The following is a 20,203-nucleotide window of genomic DNA, read 5'->3' as shown; positions in this document are numbered from 1 at the left end:
GCTTTATATTCCTCTTCTCTAATTTCTATTTCATTTTTCGTCTCCTCCACCATATCTAATGTGCTTTAAAACCTTCCATTGTATTCCATGATTGGATCTGCGTCCTAAATTCATTCTTGAGTTCTTGAGTATTTTTCTGTACCTCTATGAGCATGTTTATGATTTTTATTTTGAAATCTCTTTCAAGAAGATTGATGAGTTCAGTTTCATTTGACCCTTTTTCTGGTGTTTGTGGGATTTGGGTCTGAACCAGGTTCCTTTGATGTTTCATATTTGTATGTGGCGCCCTCTAGTGCCCAGAAGCTCTACTCTCTGGAGCTGTTCAGCACCTAGAGCAATGTCAGGGGTCGCAGGGGAGTGGTGCTGGTGCCTGGGGGTAGGAAAGAGCTGTTTCCTGCTTTCTGGCTGCTATGCCACTCTCCACTGCCAGAACCAGTGGGCCAAACACACAGGTGTAAGCCTCTATGCTTTGTATTTGTAGCTGCCATAGGCAGGGCTTCTCTCTGGCTGGCCTGACACTAGGGCAGGGGCTCCTGGTTTTCGAGCGAGCTACGGGCTGGCCAGGAGGAAGGCACAGCAGGCTGCACATCACGGTGGGGGTCCTTGGAGCTGTGTAGCCAGCCAGTGGGATGGAGCGCTTGAAGCTCCTGAAAGTTACCAACCTGCTAGCCTGAGTGAGCCTGGACAATTTTGTGTGCCTGTCCTTTCTCCTGAGCAATAAGCTCTGTACAATCCTTGCCCCTTTAGCAGCCCTCTCACTGTTAGGAAGTCTCTCAGACTGCCCACCTTTCTTTTGTCCCAGAGCAGCTGGATATGGATCCCTGTTTTCCACAAGTGGCTGGAATCTTGGTCTCTCCAGGTATTCTGCCTGTCTTAGCTTTACAACCCCACTAATCACCAGAGCACCATGCAATGTAGGTTCGTGCTCCCAGAGCATGTCTCCAGGGCTAGGTGTTCAGCAGTCCCAGGCCTCTACTCCCTCCCCACTCCTATTTCTCTTCTTCCCACCAGTGAGCTGGGGTGGGGGAAGAGCTTGGGTCCCACTGGATCACGGCTTTGGTACATTACCCTGTTCCCTGAGGTCTGCTCTTTTCTTCCAGTGTATGCAGTCTGGCGCAGCCTTCTTTCCTGTTGCTCTTTCAGGATTAGTTGTATTAATATATTTTCGTATTATATGTGGTTTTAGGAGAAGGCCTCTGTCTCTGTATTAACATTCTTGAAACATTTTTGAAATGGAGGACAGATAAGAAGGCTTATAAAAGGGCCACAGAGGACCCTTGTGGTGTTAGAATTGTTCAGTGTCTTGACTGAAGGTAGATACATGAAAACCCACATGGGGACAAAATTCTTAGAAAACATACACAGAAACACACACAAGCTGAAGTAAAACTGGAGAAATCCTAAGATGAGCTGATTGTATCAAAGTTAATATCCTAGCTATGATACATCAGTTTTATAAAATATTACCATTGGGGGAAACTAACCAAAACTCATAAGGAATCCTGAATTACTGTTTAAACTACATGTGAATCTACAATTAATACAACACAAATTTGAAATGGAAAGGAAGACAAGTCAACTCCCACAGCAGCATCAAGAGAGCACTGGGTGCTCCGCCAGGTTTGGGCCAGCACAGCATCGGCGCTGTCCCAGAGCATGGCTGCAGGAGTCCTGGGGGGATGGCGCCCACTTCCCTTTACCCCCTGTACCCACAGTGTGTACCGCACATCCGCATCGATGGCTCCACCTCCTCCTCAGACCGAGAGGACCTGTGCCAGCAGTTCCAGCTGTCCACAAGGCACTCCGTGGCCGTGCTGTCCATCACCGCCGCCAACATGGGTCTCACCTTCTCCTCGGCCGACCTGGTGGTGTTCGCCGAGCTGTTTTGGAACCCAGGGGTGAGGGACGGGAAAACAAATTCTCTGGGTGTGCTCCTGGCTGTGGGGAGGAAGGAGCCAGTGCTCCTCAAGAAAGAGGTGGTTTCTGTGAGCTGTCCTGAGTGCCAGCAGTATCATGTTCTGTTAGCCTTTGTGGTGTCTCATGCCATGCCCAACACTGAAACACCATCCACAGCTTTCCAGCTGCAGACTGTAGTTCTCCATCCGGAGCTGGATTTGCTTCTCTCTTAGATGACAGGTTGTCTGTAGGCAGAGGCTCATAGGCCCACTGCCAGGTGACAGTAAATTCTTTTGAGGAGGAAAGGCGTGGTGGGGCTCTGGGGCAAGGGGCTGCCTGCTGTGGTGGGCCAGCCACTTCAGTCCTTGAGCTCCATGCATCCTGATCCCCTGGCCTCGCAGGTGCTGATCCAGGCTGAGGACCGGGTGCACCGCATTGGACAGTCCAGCTCCGTGAGCATCCACTACCTTGTAGCCAGAGGCACAGCTGACGACTACCTTTGGTATGGCTGGTCACTGGCCCGGCGGCTGGGGTTGAGCAAGGGTTGACACTGATGTATTTCCTTTGCTCCCTAAGTGCTACCTCTTCTGCTAAGGTCCCCAGGGATCCACACAGAACACCCGTTAGTAATGCCTCCCACTGTCATGACCACACTTGGCCCCCTTCACAGCATTCCTAGGTGGCTTTTAGGGTATGTGAGGACGTCTTATAAGAATAAAGGGGTGTGACTCCTTTCCCACCGGCCTAAGACAAGGGAAGTAGACTGATCGTGACGAGCTGTAGATGGAATTTCATCTGCAAAATATTTCCCAGCTGAGAAGGTGCTTATTGAGATAGGTGGCGGACCCATTTGCCCCTTTAAGACAGCATTGGTTCAATAAGGCCACATCTTATGACCCTGCTAGAAAGTGGCTCACTCTGAGCTGTGCAGCACATTAGCAGAGCTGGGGTAAAATTTTCAACCTGGGGGTGCTTGTTGCCTAAACAAAAAATCCACAAATTCTCCTCATTCCCATTTCCCGCTTCCTGATACTGAGTTTCTTGATTATCTCATTAGCTTCCATTGCTCATTGGTTTCCAGCTGTATGACTACAGGGTCTTATGTCGGCAATACATGCAAGTCGTCCCCACTTCATCCCTTTGTTTAGTGGATTTGTTAGTTGGGCAGCTCCTAACACCAGGTTCAAGATTTTGTTGTAGTGAGGCAGCATTTATTTCCTACACACTTTCCAGTAGAAAGAATTTGAACCTGATAGTAAGGGCCCTAAATTGTTTGGTTTACAATTGGGAGGAGGCAGATATTTTAGGATAGGCATCTGTGCCTTGGGAGATAGAAAGATGTGAAACAGCAAGCATGTTGCAGACCCATAAGAACAGGAGGGTGGCCTCATCTTAATCAGTCTGCCCGTTCTGTGCCTCTTGTACTCACTGTAGCTCATTTCTCCCCAACAGGCCTCTGATTCAAGAGAAGATTGAAGTTCTGAGTAAAGCCGGGCTTTCTGAGACTAAGTTTTCAGAAATGACAGAAGCCACTGATTACTTCTGCAAGGTAACACCAACACGCAGCTCCTTGGCCCTGGGGCAGAGGGAGGCATTAGGCTGTCTTCCCAGCCCTTGGGTCCTGAAAGGGAAGGTGTGAATCACTCCTGGATGTCACCCAGCCCAGGAGCTGACAGTGAGGGCCCACAGTCATCCTCAGTCAGTCCAGTGTGCATCCTTTCAGGGAGAAGTGATGATGTAAACTCCTGCTGCTTCTGATAGGCCCCCACAGTCTCATAAAAGCAGGGCTTCCAGTGCTGTCTCTCCCATCAGACCATTAGAAACTGCCAGAAAAATGCCATGGCAACTGTTGAATTGTTGTGAAAAGTACATAGCAACGCCACACAGCAGGGCTGCCAGGGGAATACGTTCCCAGCACTGAATGGAGAGTGTTTAAAATAGGGTATTGCTTTTATATAACATATTTCCCCTCTGTTGTTGCGTTTTATTGTGTCTCGCCATTTTATAGAGGTGAACTGAGACATGCAGAGCTGTAAGACTTGCCCAAAGTCACAGGTCAAGTGAATCAGCCCAAGGCAGAAGGCTATCCGACTCTGCCTGGCATTCCCGCTGCAACAGCCCCTTACTAGCAAGGTGAGCAAGAGGCCAGTGGACCTTGTCAGCGTGTGAGAGGAAGGCTGGTTTGCCTCTGGGGAGAACAGCCCGGAGCCCAGCTGGCCTGCCTTGACCTGGCACTCCGGCCCTGTTGCTGCCTCGGCCCTTCCTCCTCATTTTAATGAACCGCAATAGGAGCAAGAGGCACGCAGACTTCCAGGGGCTTGTCTTTGTCGGTCAACAAGGAAGCTGGAAATGGGAAGGACTGCCTGCGGAGGGGCACTCCTGAGTGAATTGTTGCCAACAAGAAAGCTTGGGAGAGGGCAGAGCCCAGGGCAGAAAGGCCGCCCGATGGTAGCTCTTCAGGAAGGCGAGGTGTCTTCTTCCTGTGCAATTGCCAAGCATCTGAGGCCGAGTATAAGGCGTCAAAAGCTTGTTGGTAACACCAAGACTGAAGAGTCTGAGGATTTGATCTTTCATTTACATTTGCTTAGTAACTAAATCCTTTCTTCCCAATACATTATTGGTATAAATAAGACCCAGAGATCATATATTTAAATATGAAGTATACATTATCCTTACAGATATAGTCAATAAGCCAACTTTAAAAGAACCTCATTTTAAGCCTTTTAAAGAACTCTCTGATTCAGTTGAATGATACCTTAACAGAGCCTTGGTTATTATGAGCCCTTTGAAAAGGAAGAACCTTATTTTTAATAGATTCTCAACCAGTAAGAATGAGTTTATTTATAACTCATATAAATTTCACATTGGCTTTATCCTCAATTACTCTGAACTAATTAAGAACTTCTGCCTAAAGTGCAAGATAATATAAATGAGGCTTATCAGTATATTTATTTTGATTGGAGTTTTATCAGTTCATTTTTTTAAATTGAAACAAGGGCTGAAAATTTCACCAACTCCTAGAAAAAGAAAATGTTGCCTCCTGTATAGGAAACAAAAGCAAAAGAGGTTATGTCTCACTCAGAGAGCCTGCCTTTTGAGAGGGGAAGTGAAATGCTCATCTGACCTTGGAACTCACTTCTGTTAAGTATGTGTGCCCCAAGTTAGCATGTGGTGTTGCCATCATCATAATCAAATGCTGGTTAACAGTTATTTCCACTTGGAATAGGCTACCTTGCAGGGCAGGATTGCCTTACCTTGCAGTTGTTCAGACAGAGGCTGATGAGGTTATCCTAGAAGAAGACGTGTGGGTTGTGTAGGGCTGCCCTTAGTGATCTTTACTATCACTTCTCATCTGAAAGGCTGGGATCTTGAAAGGTAGGTTAATTGAATAATCTGGAGTTCTTATAGGACATGCTCCTGTGATCAGTTTTCAAGGAACTTTACTTCACTAGTGCAGAGGGCTTCTGTTAGGTGATGGTGAGGAAACAGAGGCCAGTTAGGTTGAGACCTGATTATCAAAGGCCTAAAAAGCCAGGGAAGCAACTTTAGACTTGATGAGATAGACACAGGGGGCCCAGTTATAGTGACAAGAAAGTTTTGTTAAAGGACAGGCTGGGGTGGGGTGGAATCAGCCTGGCAAAGACCTGTCAGGGATTCAAATAGGCAGAGGCCTAAAGTGGGAGGGACAGTCGAGCCATTGCAAATCCACACAGGTACAAAGTGATGTGGCCCAAGTAAAGCATGTGCCTCGGAAATGAGGAAGGAACAGATGAGAGGAACCGGTGATGCCAGCTTGATGCATGAGATGTGGAGTCAGGATGTCCTGGTGATTTCAAGCCAGGGGAACGATAAGAATGTTGGTAGACTGTCAAAACAAGAGGAGCTGGTTTGAGGATGTAGGCATGAAATGAGAGATGGTTTGGGTTTAGTTTTGTGGAGTTATGTATGGATGTCAACAGAGATACTGAAATATATGTCTGAATTGAAAGATGGTCAAGGTTGGGAGTTCAGACTTGGGAGAGATGAGGGAAGGGGTGATGGTGAGCTCATGGTGTGTTGTGGTTGTACCACTGGGTGTCATTTCAACACTGACAGTGTCGCCACGTGGGTGGCCATTTTGGTCACTTGTAAGTTTAAGTGACTTACCAGAATGTGAGACACAAGTATGTCTTATTAACCCCTCTAAAAATTAGGTGTAAGCCATGGCTGACCACACCGGTTTGGCAAACTAACCCCTTACCAGAGAGAGGCTTTGGAGGAAGAGGTCACTCACGAGCTACTTCAGTACTGGAAACTGATGGGGAAAGTCAGACGGAAGAAAACATTTCCAACATAGATCATGGTGGGAGAGTGGGTTCTCTGTTGCTCTCACGCCATTTATTTTCTTTACCCATCGAGCAGCAGAGAAGGTAAGATGTCAGACACGAAGGCAGTAAGGCTGCTTTAGTGGTAAATGGTCACCCTGCGGCGCCTGGCTGACATGTGCGGCCCTGAGCCCCACCCGCGGGTGTTCTGGCCAGCCAGGTGGCAGAGGGAGAGTCGATTCAGAGCCCGCATCTTCCCTTTTACCTTTTACCTTCTGTTTGCTTACCCCGATGCAGGACCCAAAGCAGCTGCAGATCTATGACCTGTTCCAGAAGTCCTTTGAGGAGGACGGAAGCGACAAAGCACTCCTGGAGGCAGCGGAGTCCTTTGACCCCGGAAGTGCTTCGTCCCTGGGAGACAAGCCGGACGGACACACAGGCACAGGCAGCCCGCAGAGGAAGAGGAGATATGAATTTTTTGATAATTGGGACAGTTTTACCTCTCCCCTGTAAGGGGCAAAAAAAAGCATTTAGAAGTCACAGAGCTGATTGAAATAACAGAAGGTGTTTTGTTTTTACAGCTCGCGCTCACCTTGTCATTGCTGCAGTGCTGGTCTCTGTCCTCAGCCCAGCGGGTTTCCAGCAATGGACATACAGCTCAAAGGATTAGCAGATGGATTGACCGGGGCCTTTGAGGAAGAGAGCAGTCAATACAGAGACTTAGGTTTTTGCCTGAGCAAACTGGCGGTGCTATTTATTGAGATTAAAAAGGGGGAAGAAATGGATGGGGACAGGGTGAAGTCAAGGTTTTGGGTGTGGCCGTGTGAGATCTTAGACAACTTGTGGCAGGCCTCAGACGCCCCACCAGCTCCCCTTTCAAGAGGGGCTCCCTGCCCAACTTCGGGGAGTGCAACCAGGAAGTAGCCTCCACATGGCTCCAACTTTTGGGTCTTAATCCACAGATGGCCACTTTGAGTTACACCCTTCCTGGGGCGACCTGCATCGGTGGCAGGGCAAGGTGGGCATAAAAGCTAGGACTTTTGGAGAGATACCAACGATGGCATTTTTGGCTGCACACTTACCACTCCCCCCGGGCTGTCTGAGGTTCTCAGGCCTGTATCGCAGGTCACCTCCCTCTGTCCAGCCCCCCTGCCTCTTCCTTTCACGTGCTTGATCTCTAATAAACATCTTCCAACCCAAACTCCAACCCAGTGTATCTCCAGAAAACCCAGCCTGTGGCAAGATCGAAGTGTGTCTTGTTCTGAGGCAGTGGGGTATCTGAGTCAGCAGCAGGGGAAGGCCAGAACTGGAGCTGGGGATTCTGTCCTCAGCAGATGTAAATGCCGTTTATAGTCACGGGGCTGGATGAAATCATGGGGTACAGTGGCTTGAGGAGAAAAGCAGATCTGACTGACCCAGGACTCCAGCATTTAAGTTTGAGAAGAGGTTAAGGGCACCATGCAGGGGAAAAAATGAGTGTTTATGAAGGTGATTTTTTTTAAAGTGTTTTAAAAAGGAAGGAGTTGCTGCTTTAATTGGTATTACATGGAGACAGTGGGCCAGCTGTAAGTAAGGGTTTAGAGTGAGCCCAGTTTTCTCGGCAGCAGTGAAAGATGCCTAGTTGTTCCGGTGTGACAGTGTGTGGATTTGTTGATTTGAAGGTTTTTACTTTATACTGTTTGCTAGGTGCCAGGCACTGGGCTGAGTACATGTTTTGACACAGTGAGCCCCATCTTGGAGAAAGGTAATTATAGTTTCATTGTATCAATACAGAAACGGAGCCAAGGGAGTCTCAGCAGGGAAGTGGCAGAGGTAGACCTGCAGCTTAGCCACCCCTCCAGTGCCCATTCTAGGCCTAGGTGTGCTGCTCACAGCAGGAGGCCTGGGGTTGCTTTGGCAGGTTCATGAGCAGTTTACTACATGGCTCTGTTCCTGTAGGGTCCAGCCTGGCTGTAAATGTGAGCTGGCCTCTCTGCAGGCCCCCAGCCAGCTCTCTGCTCAACAAACTAGAACAAGACCTGAAATATACCACTTCCATGTCCCTTTCAGTCACCTTTACTGGGCTTTCAGATGTCTCCAGTTGAGAGAGGAGATCTCTGGGGACCACCTAACACCCAGGCATGCTGACACAGCACAGTCTGAACTGGGGCCCTTGGCCTGTGTAAGTCTGGGGCCTCAGGGAATAACGAGAGAGATGCTGGCCATTCTGCCTGCCTTGGTCAAAACTAGCATTTGGTGACTATGTTTCCTGTCAGCCACTGTGTGGATCCACTACTGCTGGCCCTCCGTAGGTCAGAGCTCTTTGAGGCAGTCCAGCCTGAACACCCCAGCCTAAGATGCATTAGTGCATCTCCCTTTTGAGAAGGATTGTGTAGATGTGCAATTGAACCTGCATCCGCTGACTTACTCTGACATCAGGAGCTCTGCTATGGCCCAGACCACCGTAGATAATTAGGCCTTTGGTTTCCACATCACAAGGTTTCCTGCACCAAGTACTACCCAGCATTATCTGGAGAAAATCCAGACTTGCAGACCTGGGAGGGATCGCTTGTCTGGGCTCTCTTTGGGGCCACTGAAGTTGGCATACCATCCCCCTCCAAGCTCTATTCTCTTTTCGGTTAGACAGCTAACAGACATAACAGTGACATCTTCTTGCACCCTTCCAGAGGACAAGTATTATTGGGTCTCTCTAAATGTTACTCTGGTTTTGCCCCAAACAGCCACTTAAATATTTTTCTAAGAGTGATTAAGAGCAAAAGCTGCTACTTCATCAGATCAGCTGTACCAAGTCACCTCATGAGTGGGTGCTCCAGAAATCCAGTTATATCATGTCGTGGTCGTTGCCCCTGGAGGTTCATAATCTGCAGTAGATACAGCGATGGGGGCAGATACGCAGAAAGGCAGTTGCTCGCACACTGGTGGCCTGCGGAAAGGCAGCCCAATGGGGGCAGAGCCTGTGTGAAAAGAAATACTAAAACCCTATATAAACCTAGCCCACATGATTTTTTGCAGCCTTGGGGGCACGTTAATGGAAACAGCATAGTCACTTCCTTAGGGAAAAACCTGTGGAGTGAGTGAAGGCCCAGAAAGCAGAAAGGTTTGGGATCACGGTCAGATCCCGAGAGAGTTTCAGGAAGGAGCACTTGTCCCTTGCCTGCCCCAGAGCCTGTCGATGGCCTCTGCTCCACATACTGATACCACATGGCTTGAGAAACATTTTGGAGCCCTCTCCCATGAGTCTGGACTCACGCTCAGCCTCCGTCAGGTAACCAGAGAAGCTGGAAGCAGCCCTTCCATGGACTCTTCTAGGCTTGATCAGGTTCTTTAGTATCTTAGAGAATGAGATTGCAGGCGCTCATTCCGTACTGCTTTCAGTAGTTCTTCCTCACCCCAGGGATGTGGCCAGTACACGATGTGTAGGTTTCCAAAGTAAAGTGAAATGTGTAGGTGATTTTGAGACACAGATATCCAGTGTTGCTTAGGAGGATCATGGTCCATTGCTAAACTAGTAAGTCCCTGTGTTGTTCACTGTGTGCACCTGATGGCCTGCCACACAGAATGGCCCGTGGGATACCATAAGGTGTCTAATCAGTGCCTGCTATTGAGAGATCTTTCCCTTGTCCTTGCAATTTGGTGCTCATATTTGAAACCTTTACTCCTCTGTGATCTTCGTGAATACAGCCTGCTGAGCCTCCATCTGAGGCCTCTATTTGAACCTCAGTTTCAGCTGCTAGAGAAAAACTCTTTCTCTCTTACATGTCCATGAGGACCTCCAAAGCAAATTTTATTTATACCATGTAACCTATATATTTTAAGTTGTACTGTCCCAAATGTACCTCTGAAATATGTTGAGAGCCATCCAGCCATTTCTGTGTGATTCAGTAAAAGATACTTGGACTTGCATAGAGGGTGAATACCTTTGGGTGTAAGGAAGGATTTCCAAACTAACTCCTTTTCCTCCTTTACTTTGAAGCTCAGGCCAGACACCCACCCTCAACCATACGCTGTGTTCTCTGGAAATGTGAATTGGAATGAAGAAATCTGGGCCCATCTCATCCCACTCCTGTCCCTGCCATCAAGTATCTCTTTAAAGGGTTTTAGGAAAGGCTCCCTGGCTCCCTGCAGCTGGGCTCTGCCTCCCCTCATCGTGGTCGTTATTTCCCTAAAGGACCTTGGTGACTTCCTGCCTCTAACACCAATGTCAGGCAGACTCAAAAGAGGCAACGGATCCCATTAGCCTTGACCCACTTGAGCTCGAATTAATCATGTCTTTTCCTTCGTGGCTTTCCCAAACCTTTTTCTAGGTCGGAGTGAGAGCTGAGAACAACAGAGGCAGGTTGTCGTCCCTTCCCCGCTGGCTCTGAGGTTTTGTCTGGGCTGTTCGTTCTTGTCTATCGGAACCTCGATGCTTTCTGAAGCTCTTTTTTAGGTGGGATTTAGCTGCAAAGGGGATGAACAGAAGTTCAACTTTATTTTGTAACCCTGTCCTTCCACTTCTTACCAAGTTCGGGATTGCATGGCTAAAAAATGCCTTGGAAGTTTAAATGGCATTCATTGGAGCAGTCTCATACCTACATGTTATTTTGGATATGTCTTTACCTGTGGTGTTTCAGTGAAGGAAATGGATTCATAATCATAGCAGAAAGCATCGAAAAGCCTGTGAGTCAGTGTTTTGGATATTATGACAACCAGCGGTTATTTGATTTTGCAATACCCTCTGCCCACATTCTCTTCTCTGCCTGAGCCATGCAACCAATTTCTTGAGAACCAGGCCCTCGTCCTCTTCGTTTTTAATCCCCCCTTTTGGGGATGAAATATCATACACAAAAGAGTTCATGGCACAAATTTACAGTTTAGCAAAGTATTATAAACACCTGTGTAAATATGACCCTAAGATTATGAATATAATATCCTCTAGAAGCTATTGTTTCACTACATTTAGATCTACAATCTACCTGAAGTTTTTATTTTTGTACATGGGGTACAGTAAGGTCAAGGTTTTTTTTTTTCTGTATGAATATGTACTTCCTCAGCATAACTTACTGGCATAAGAGTGTCCCTTCGCCCACTGTTCTGAAGTACCTTCTTCTATTACAAATTTGATGTCAAAATTAACTCATCTAGGAACGTATAAGTAAAAAAATGAAATCCTACACTCTCATCCCTCCAACTCTGAGCCCTACTTCTTTGAGGTAATCTAATTCAATATAAACAATTTGGGATGGAGCCATTGGTAATTTATTCCCTGTGCATACAAATATATGTAAGGATATACAACATTTGTATTTATAAAAACTATTAAACTCTACATACTGAAAATGGCTCATTTCATGTAATATATTTATTTGGCCACTGTTTCATATTGATCTACCTTATCCCTTGTAAGAGTTATGGAATAACTCCCAATCCTGGTGGATACATGGCTGTGTCCATGTTCTGTGAAATGTCCATTAAAAACAACTGAAATGAATTTAAAGTAAATCCATGGGGAAAAGGGAGAAGGAAAGAATCCACCTCGTTCTTCCTAGGGGTCCAGGACTTGGCCATGGCAGGCCTCGCCTTTCCCTTGCTGAGTCAGCTCTGCCCTGTGGACTTCTTGGTCTTCAGGGCTCTTGACAGTTCTCTGCAGACTTGGCTCTCGTCTGTGGCCACCGGGCACTTCAGTGAAGGGCAAGCCAGAGCTCTTCAGGCACGAAATGAAAGGGAGGCATGGAGACCGGGACTGCGGGATAAATCCTGTCTCCAGCACGAGGTAAATTGGGTTGATGCTCATACCTCAGTGTTCTCTCAAGAATAAAATGCTCCGTATGTGCCCCCAAGAGAATAGGTTGACTCAACAGCTAAAAGAGCTCTTCTCTGGAGGCAACTTTTATTTATTTTTCTTAAGGCGAAAAGTAAATTCTGAGGGCCTCTGAGGAGCAGGGTGACTCAACAGAGAATTGTACTGAGACTTTTATGGGTACACATTACAGTTAATCTCTACACGTAATGGTGCTCTAATGGGAATGGAGATTAGCCCACAGAAAAAACAAATGGAGACTTCAAGCAGAATTTCCTGACGCCGCTTAGAGCTGATTTCATGAGAGTGCTATTTGGACATCCTCAAGCTTGCTCTTTAAAGAGAATTGTTCAGTTTGGACAAAATTGCTCTGAACATGAACAATTTCCTCCTATTAGGGAGTGTCTCATTTTCAGCCACTCTCTTGCACCCTTACTCATGCATTTTCTCACCACTGCTTGGGCTGCCCAGTGCAAGGGACTTACCACTCACCCACGGCACATGAGCACCGCTGCTGCTTGGTCTAGAGGCACAGAGTAAAACAGGAGGACCATGAGAGGGCTTGCTAATCAACACCCCGGTCTGTCAGTCCCATTGTTTGCACCAATATGAATATATTTTTGTTCTAATTTATAATTTTCTGGAGGGAAGCAAGGCATAGTTTTGGGGGAGAGGTTTCCAGAAATCATCCCCAAAATGCAGTGCATTGCTTTCCCAGAGAAGTAGCCCCATGCCATTCTTCACCTTAAAGGGCAAAGGATACATGGAGCTGGTGGTGGAATCCAGAGGCCTTGAGCACATCCTACTCCATCGGTGGCCCTTGGTAGCAGTGCCCATGACTAATAGTCTCACAGTGCCCCAACTAAAGAAATCAGGAAGAAAAGAGATGGGCATATTTTTAAGGGAAAGTGGAAAGCAGATCTGTTGTCATCCCCTGAGTATGACAGAAGAGGAAATAGGATTGAAAAGGCATCAAGAGACATTGAAATGAGGTCATTAGCATCTCAACAATATTAATATCCATCACTTAGAAATGCCCACTTGGCCCTTCGTAAAAGTTATTTCATCTCCCTAAGAACCTTATATGGCTTGTACTACACTCATTTACAGCTGAGGAAACAGCTTGAATCTTGCTATACAGTAGAAAGAGTACTGATCTGAATCATTTGACCTTCCTGGTCCTCAGTTTCTAGTTTGGGCTAATTTATCTCTCAAGCCTTTTTGAGCTCCAACATAAGTGAACTGACCTTGTAAGGCAGAGAAGCCCAGATAAATACAACCCTTTATAAACCCATCATCACATTATACTACGAGAGGTAACATTTCCCCATTCAACAAGTATTCATTACCGCTGACATGCTACACTCTGCGCTTAGTCCTGGGCTGCAGAGGTGGGCAACATAGGCCCTGCCCTCATGGAGTTGACTTGTGGTGGTGTCAGTTTGTTGTTTTTTTTCACAGACTTCATAGAAAAGTTTTAGATTTACACAAAAATTTAGGAGATAGTACAGACAGATCTGGGTACCCTCTCCCCCAGTTGCCCCGATGTTACCATCTTTTGTTAGTATGGTACATTTCTTAACGATGAACAAATCAATATTGATACAATATTAAATCCTATTAAATCCCAGGTTTATTCAGAGCTATATAGTTTTTACCTAATGTCTCTATCTCAAGATCCCATTTTACATGCAGTCACTGTATCTCCTTAAGCTCCTCTTGGTTGTAACAGTTTCTCAGACTTTCCTTGTTTTTTATGATCTTCACAGTTTTCAAGAGTACTGGTCAAGTATTTTAGGATGTTCCTCTATTGAAATTGATGTTTCTCATGACCACACTGGGGTTATGGGCTTTTAGGGGAGGAGGATCATAAAAGCAAAGTGCCATTTTCATCACATCATATCGAAGCTACATACTGTCTATGCGATTAAGAGCATTGATCCTGACCTTGACCTGGCTCTGGTAGTGTGTGTCAGGTTTCTCAACCGTAAAGTTACTCTCTTCCCCCCTTTCCATATGTGCTCTTTGGAAGGAGTCCCCACACAGCTCATGCTTAAGGAGTGGGGAGTTACACTTCACATAAATCATTCACAATTCTTCTGCACAAGAGATTTGCCTCTTCTCTCACTCATTTATTTATTTGATCATTTATTTATATCAGCATGGAATCATGGACATTTATTTTCTACTTTGTGTTCTAAATCAATACCACTTTATTTTTTGCTTAATTTTTTTCCAGACTTAACCCATTGAGGATTCTTTCATTTGGCTCCTGTGTCCCTTTGACATGTCTTCATCAATGTAGGTTTTTTTTCATCTTTTTTGCTATTTGAATGCTCCCTTACCTTCTGGCACTACCAGATGCTCCAGGCTCATCCTTTATATGTCTTGCTGCCGTCCTCAAATTAGTCATTTCTCCAAGGATTCCTGGTTCCTTTTATTGGAGAATGGCATTAGAAACCAAGATCTGGGTGTTAGGGTACTCATTGCCAGTGGGTTGGTTTTATTTTTTTAACTGTAATTTTTTCATATTATAAAGTAAGTGCATGTTCATTACAAGAAATAATTAGAACATGCAGAAATATACAAAAACAAAAACAAATTCAAATAGTTCCACTATATATGACCACAAAAAATAGCCCTTTTGCTTTTTCTCCTTGGAGTTACACAAGAGTAACAGATGGGGGAGGATAATGAGAGAGATGCTTTTTGTTCCACAAAAAAAAATCCACCGGAATGTGACAGCACAAACTGCCTGGTCAGTCAGCTGCCCAACAGCACTCAAAGTCTGGGAGCTCTTCCTGAAACAACAGAACATAAGAGCTGGATGCGACCTTGGAGATCATTGAGTAAAGCCTCTCATTATAAGAATGGTTGATGCTGGGAGGCAGGGAGGTGATTCTTGAGGCCTTGCAGGGACTGTGGCTAACCCAAAACCTACCACAAGGTCATCATAGAGCTTGGCCTAGACTGATTCCAAGTTAAGTACATTTTCTGCTGTTATTCAGTGCACTAAATGTTATGACGTGGAGTGATGCAAGTCAACAATTAGGAGAACTAACTTTAAGGTCAGACAGACCTGGATTTGAGTTTTAATTCTACTACCACCTATTGCTGTATGACCTTGGACAAGGCATTTAACTTCTCTTAGCCTATTTGTTTCTTCATCTGGAATAATAATAGTGAGAGTTACAACTGTATAGTGTTTCTTGTATTCTAAGCACTGTGCCAAATACTTCTCATACATTTAGTTCATTGACTCTTCACAACAATTTCATGAGGTGGGTATTGTAATTATCCAGTTTTGCAGTTGAGGAAATGGACATAGAGAAAAGCAAAATAACTTGTCAGAGGTCCTGTAAGAGGTAAGTAGCAGAGCCCTGCTTTGAAACTATACCTATGTTCCTACCATTACATAAGATCTCTCTTTATCCTAATAATGAAGGTAATGATTGTTCCTATCTCAAAGGATCGCAATGGAAAGTAAATGTGAACATCCATGTAAAACACTGAGAACAGTTATCATATATTACCTATCAACAAATGCCAGCTGGCATTATTAATATTATGACTTCTGCTGCCTTTGAGCCCCAGTGATTCTCCTAGTGTGACCAGCTAGGCAGAAAAGGGGTTAATGGGGGGACTTAGAGCTAAAATTACCATTCTCTGCTAAGCTGTTTTGCAGAACAAGATGTTCAGGAACACCAAGCCTCAGGAGGTCTCCAGCAAGAGCACCCCCTGTTTCCTGGAGGACTCCTTCCTGCTGACAAGAACTGAGAGGTTTAGCCAATTACCACTCCTCTTCTGTACACCAATCAGAATTGCACTGGGTTTTCACCTTATTTTCATGGGGGACTGATTTATGCCTATAAAAGAGCAGGCCTGTGCATTGTTCAGAGAGACAGTGCTTTGGGAGCTATCCCTGGTGGTCTTCTTACTTACTGTAAGTAATAAACTTTCTTTTCTTACAGTCTGGCTCCCTTCAGTTCACCATGAAATGAACTCCTTGCATTTGGTTACTTGGTATAATACTGAAGTTGTGAAGGGCCCAAAGAGTATATATAGCCTTATGACATATTAAATACATGTCAAGGTGCTTATGCTTCTGAGGAAAAGTAAAAACATGCCAAATCGTGTGAGACAGTTAATGCTACATTTTGTGAACTGAAGCCATTTATTACTAGAGTTGTGATTGGAAGCAAGGCCAAGTAAGTCCCCAGTGGCTTTCAGACCTCATGGTCTTTCTTGGACCCTAAATCAAGAGTCCATTCTTGCATTTTAATTCCAAAAGTTCTCTGAGCTTCCTCTCCTCTGGCCTAACCATCTTATGAGAAAAAGCAGCAAAACCTTCTAGTGTGTGTTCTACATGAAGAGTAACATTTGCCTTTTCAGAACGCACACTCCACTCCTTAACTGGAAAGCTAGCTTTTTCCTGCTGACCCCTTTGAGAGAGCTAAAGGATAGATAACAGATAGTGGTTAGACAGGGTGATGTTAGGCTTTAAGATTTCAGGCAGGCACCTGGCAGCCTAGGATGGGCCATGGGAATAGATTCTGAGATGAAGTGGTAGGCCGACCATCAGAACTGAGGAGACGAAGGGAGAAGCTGGAAGACCAAAGTCCACAGTGACTGTTCGCTCTCCCTCCAGCCTTCAGATCTGATTTTCCTCAGGCAACCCCAGGCCCATCCATCTTAGGCTCAGATGGAATCCTCTTCCTTCCTTCAAATCTCTGATCAGTTTGAAATTTTTAAATTTACTGATGTGGTCTTATGAGAGTGGAGCCTTGGTTTTTAGTCACCACTATGCGAGTTCCCTACACAGGGCCTGCCGCTTTCAGAGGGTATAATGTAGAAAGAAAGGAGATTTGGAATCATAAACTTCAAGCACTTACTCTCCAAACCTAGTGCTAGTGAACACTTAAAATCGGACTCTTTCCTCTTCCATAAAATGGAGAGGGGAAAATCGTGCCTGCTTTGCAGGATTTTGTGAAATACGTGTTAAATGGCGGACATGTATGAAGGTCTTTCTGCTATAGTTCGCTTAAAATCTAAGCAACAGGGAATGAAGAGTGGCCACATTCCCCAAGGTGCCGCAGGGGCGAGGAGACTTCCGGACCATAGAGCTCGGTTCCTAGCTGGGCTTCCCTTGCACCACTTCCGCTCGTCCGCCTCTAGCCGCGCCTGCGCGGTGCGTCTCTTCCTCTTTCAGCTTGCACCTAGTTAGAGGCGACATGGTAGGCCTCTGGTCTTGTTCGGACTAGCTGTCTATCCACGCGCATCTTCCCCCTCCTGGGTCCCTTCGTCCTAACCCGCCTCTGCTCGCCTGCCCTATCGGTCCTACCCGGTCTGCGTGCCCTCGCCGATCTCGGACGCAGACCGGGCGGAGGGGCAGGGGCGGCTTGGCGCGGGGTCTGGCCCACCGGGCAGGATAACGGGGTGCGGTCGGAGCTCCGGCCCGCTCTGGGCCCCGGTTTTACCGGCAGGAATGGGGAGCTGAGGCACAGCCCGGCGCCGGGTGGCGGAGTGGTGTTCGAACTCCGGGCCTTGGGGGAGTGCGGGGTCTCGGCTCCTCGGGCCTAATGTAGCTGGTTTTTCTCTTAACCCTGAACAGGCGAAACGCACCAAGAAGGTCGGAATCGTCGGTAAATACGGGACCCGTTATGGTGCCTCCCTCAGGAAAATGGTGAAGAAAATCGAAATAAGCCAGCACGCCAAGTACACTTGCTCCTTTTGTGGCAAAGTAAGATGGTGTCTACCTTGGTTGGGTGGCGGGAGGACGGCTTCTTTCCGAAGTGAGGCCTCTGGGAGGAATTGTGTAAATGGTGTGCCCATTCCAAGTTGGACACATGGAATTGCGCATACTATTGAAGGTCGCTTACAAGACGAGTACTGCTGACAACTTAGGATTTTGTAAAGCACTTTTCATTTAAAGAAAAAGAACTTAGTAACTAAAAGGGTAAAGAAGCATATGGCAAAAGCCCCAGCCTAAGCCAAACAAGCTTTGTGGAAAATGATTCTGTCATTTTTGTCTTCTGGTGTTGCTAGATATTCCTTTAATATTTGTGTGTTTACTGTGTGCAGAAGTACTGCATTATGGCAGCCCTTGTTTCCGTTTTTGTCTAAGAGGGGTCTTTCACGTCTCTGCAGTATCGCTGTCTTGAATGCACATTTTTCGTTGAGAGAATTTACAGGTGTTAGAAACAGGAATAACCTTATTAAATACACCAACTTTAATTTCCTGGTGTAATTTAGACTTCTGGGTATTTATTTTGAGGTAAGAGGCTTTTATTTTTGGTTCATACAGAAAATTGCTTGTCTTTTTTACAGACCAAAATGAAGAGACGAGCTGTGGGGATCTGGCACTGTGGCTCCTGCATGAAAACAGTAGCTGGTGGTGCCTGGACCTACAAGTGAGTCCTTTTCCTTGTAGTACTTGTGGAAGTGTGTGGACCATGTCAGAATTCCAGGTTTGATGCTGGATGTGCTTGTTTTAACTCTTACAAGACTGAGAAAGTAAGAATGTTACTCTTAATTTAGGATTTTGAGAGTTACGGTTTATTTTTCTGAAAAGAATCGTTAACACAGATATTGCAAGGAAAGTTACACAAAGAAGAAAAACAAAACTACCGAAATAAAAATAAGTCAGATTAACATTACTTTAGAATTTTAGAGTGTCACGGTTATCATTGTGAGCATTATATTGTACAGGTCCATTAGTAGGACTGATCCTATACTGAACCTTAACTTGTATTATGAGTTGTTTTATAAAAATGAAGAAGTCAGCCAGCTTGTTGCTGTATACAGAAACTTGAGGCCATCTGGACCACTAAGTCTGCATTATAACTATTGGTTGGACCTCTTCAGCTTTGTGACCCTGAAAAGTGCAGCTGAGATAAATCTTTCTATGCTGGTTATTGACGGTGTGGGCTCTTCAGTTGATCCATTTCTGGAAATTAAAGCCACCCTTGAAGGCCTCTGATCGTGGAATTCATTGCTTACCTTGACCACTCAGATGTTCTTCTGCTTGTGTTTTAGACTTGTTCTGTCCAGTACATTGGTTACTTACATATAAAATGATATGACTAATGTGGCTGAAGAATTGAATTTTAAATTTTAGTTGAAAGTTAAGCAATGTCAAATAATTGGGAAAAGTTGAAAGAATTAAACTTACAGTACAAGCATCTTGTGGGGTTATGAAGACAAAAGGGAAAATGGGACTAGAGTGCTCTGGTTGTATGGTAAAGTGAGTTGCATTCTTGTGCCCACCACACAGGATGGGACGGTTATGTTTTTCAGTACAGTTCCTGAATCTTGCAGTAAAACTTTGTAGTCATTTAAATAGTTGTCTTTCCAGAATGTACTTAGTCTGCTCCACTACTACCTTAGGCATTTTTTTTTGATACTTCATTTATTGTACCATCTTATAATTTATTAGTTTCTTCATATATTCCATCCATTCCTTCTTAATGAGTTTGGGTCAGTCTCTTGCAACTATTTCTGCCTGTTAATTTATGCTCTGTTTTCTGAGAAATCAGATACATGAGATTTCCTTTCTAATTCTGCAAGAGCCTGAAGACATGACTCCTACTAAATGATGCCATCATCAAGATTGCAATGTAAAAATATGGCAGATTTCCCCATTTGTCATTTTCACATGTTAGCATAGTTAATTATGTTGGAACCAAATTTGTGTTTCTTTCCAGCACCACTTCTGCTGTCACAGTAAAGTCGGCTATCAGAAGACTGAAGGAATTGAAAGACCAGTAGAAGCACCACCTTTTGAAGCATTGTTAGACAACAATAAATGGGTTAATTTATGTAACAGTTACTTTGGTTTGTTGTTAATTTCAGTGATTATGTTTCTGCTTTGAATTGCATTAATTTTGCTTTCTCAAAAAAGACTTGGAAATTAAAATTCTTCTGGTTTTTAATTGGAAAAGTATGCTAAAGTGGATTTTCGTAATATTTTTAATGGTCAAATGATGGGTGACATAAGTATAAATCTCACAGGTTAGTTAACGTGTCTTAGCTTTTTGTAAGTCTGTTCTTGGCAGTTTGACTTGTGAGATATATTGGTTCAAATTGTGCTAACTTGTTTCTAAATAACGGTTAATATATTTTTTGAAATGTTTCTAAGGTAGAGTGACATTCTGCCTCTTAACTTTTGGTATTGTCTGATTACACACTATTAGCATCTTGTGAAAACAATATGAAATGGTAAGAA

General features: G+C 45.0%; 2 protein-coding genes across 6 annotated transcripts in view; both read left to right on the top strand.

Annotated features, from left to right (window-relative positions):
- Positions 1 to 11,523, top strand: part of SMARCAL1 (SNF2 related chromatin remodeling annealing helicase 1) — a 61,828-nt gene extending 50,305 nt beyond the window's left edge. For 4 of the 5 annotated variants that reach the window (XM_037016443.2, XM_037016442.2, XM_037016441.2 and 1 more), the window contains 4 exons: positions 1,716 to 1,898; positions 2,298 to 2,398; positions 3,349 to 3,445; positions 6,498 to 11,523. In XM_037016443.2, the coding sequence (XP_036872338.2) occupies positions 1,716 to 1,898; positions 2,298 to 2,398; positions 3,349 to 3,445; positions 6,498 to 6,713 (597 nt within the window). In that variant the 3' untranslated portion in view covers positions 6,714 to 11,523. Of the gene's footprint in view, positions 1 to 1,715; positions 1,899 to 2,297; positions 2,399 to 3,348; positions 3,446 to 6,497 lie in introns of those variants that run through there. The other variant, XR_012123544.1, reaches the window with a different exon arrangement.
- A 5,581-nt stretch (positions 11,524 to 17,104) lies between these two features.
- RPL37A (ribosomal protein L37a) lies at positions 17,105 to 19,807 on the top strand. Its single transcript, XM_017668163.3, has 4 exons — positions 17,105 to 17,213; positions 17,591 to 17,719; positions 18,307 to 18,389; positions 19,683 to 19,807. The coding sequence occupies exons 1-4, from the start codon at positions 17,211 to 17,213 to the stop codon at positions 19,744 to 19,746; spliced, it is 279 nt and encodes a 92-aa protein (XP_017523652.1). The 5' UTR covers positions 17,105 to 17,210; the 3' UTR covers positions 19,747 to 19,807.
- Positions 19,808 to 20,203: the final 396 nt, after the last annotated feature.

The sequence above is a fragment of the Manis javanica genome, chromosome 12 (assembly GCF_040802235.1).
Source record: "Manis javanica isolate MJ-LG chromosome 12, MJ_LKY, whole genome shotgun sequence".
Taxonomy (NCBI): Eukaryota; Metazoa; Chordata; class Mammalia; order Pholidota; family Manidae; genus Manis; species Manis javanica.
This window is presented reverse-complemented; position numbering and strand designations above follow the sequence as displayed.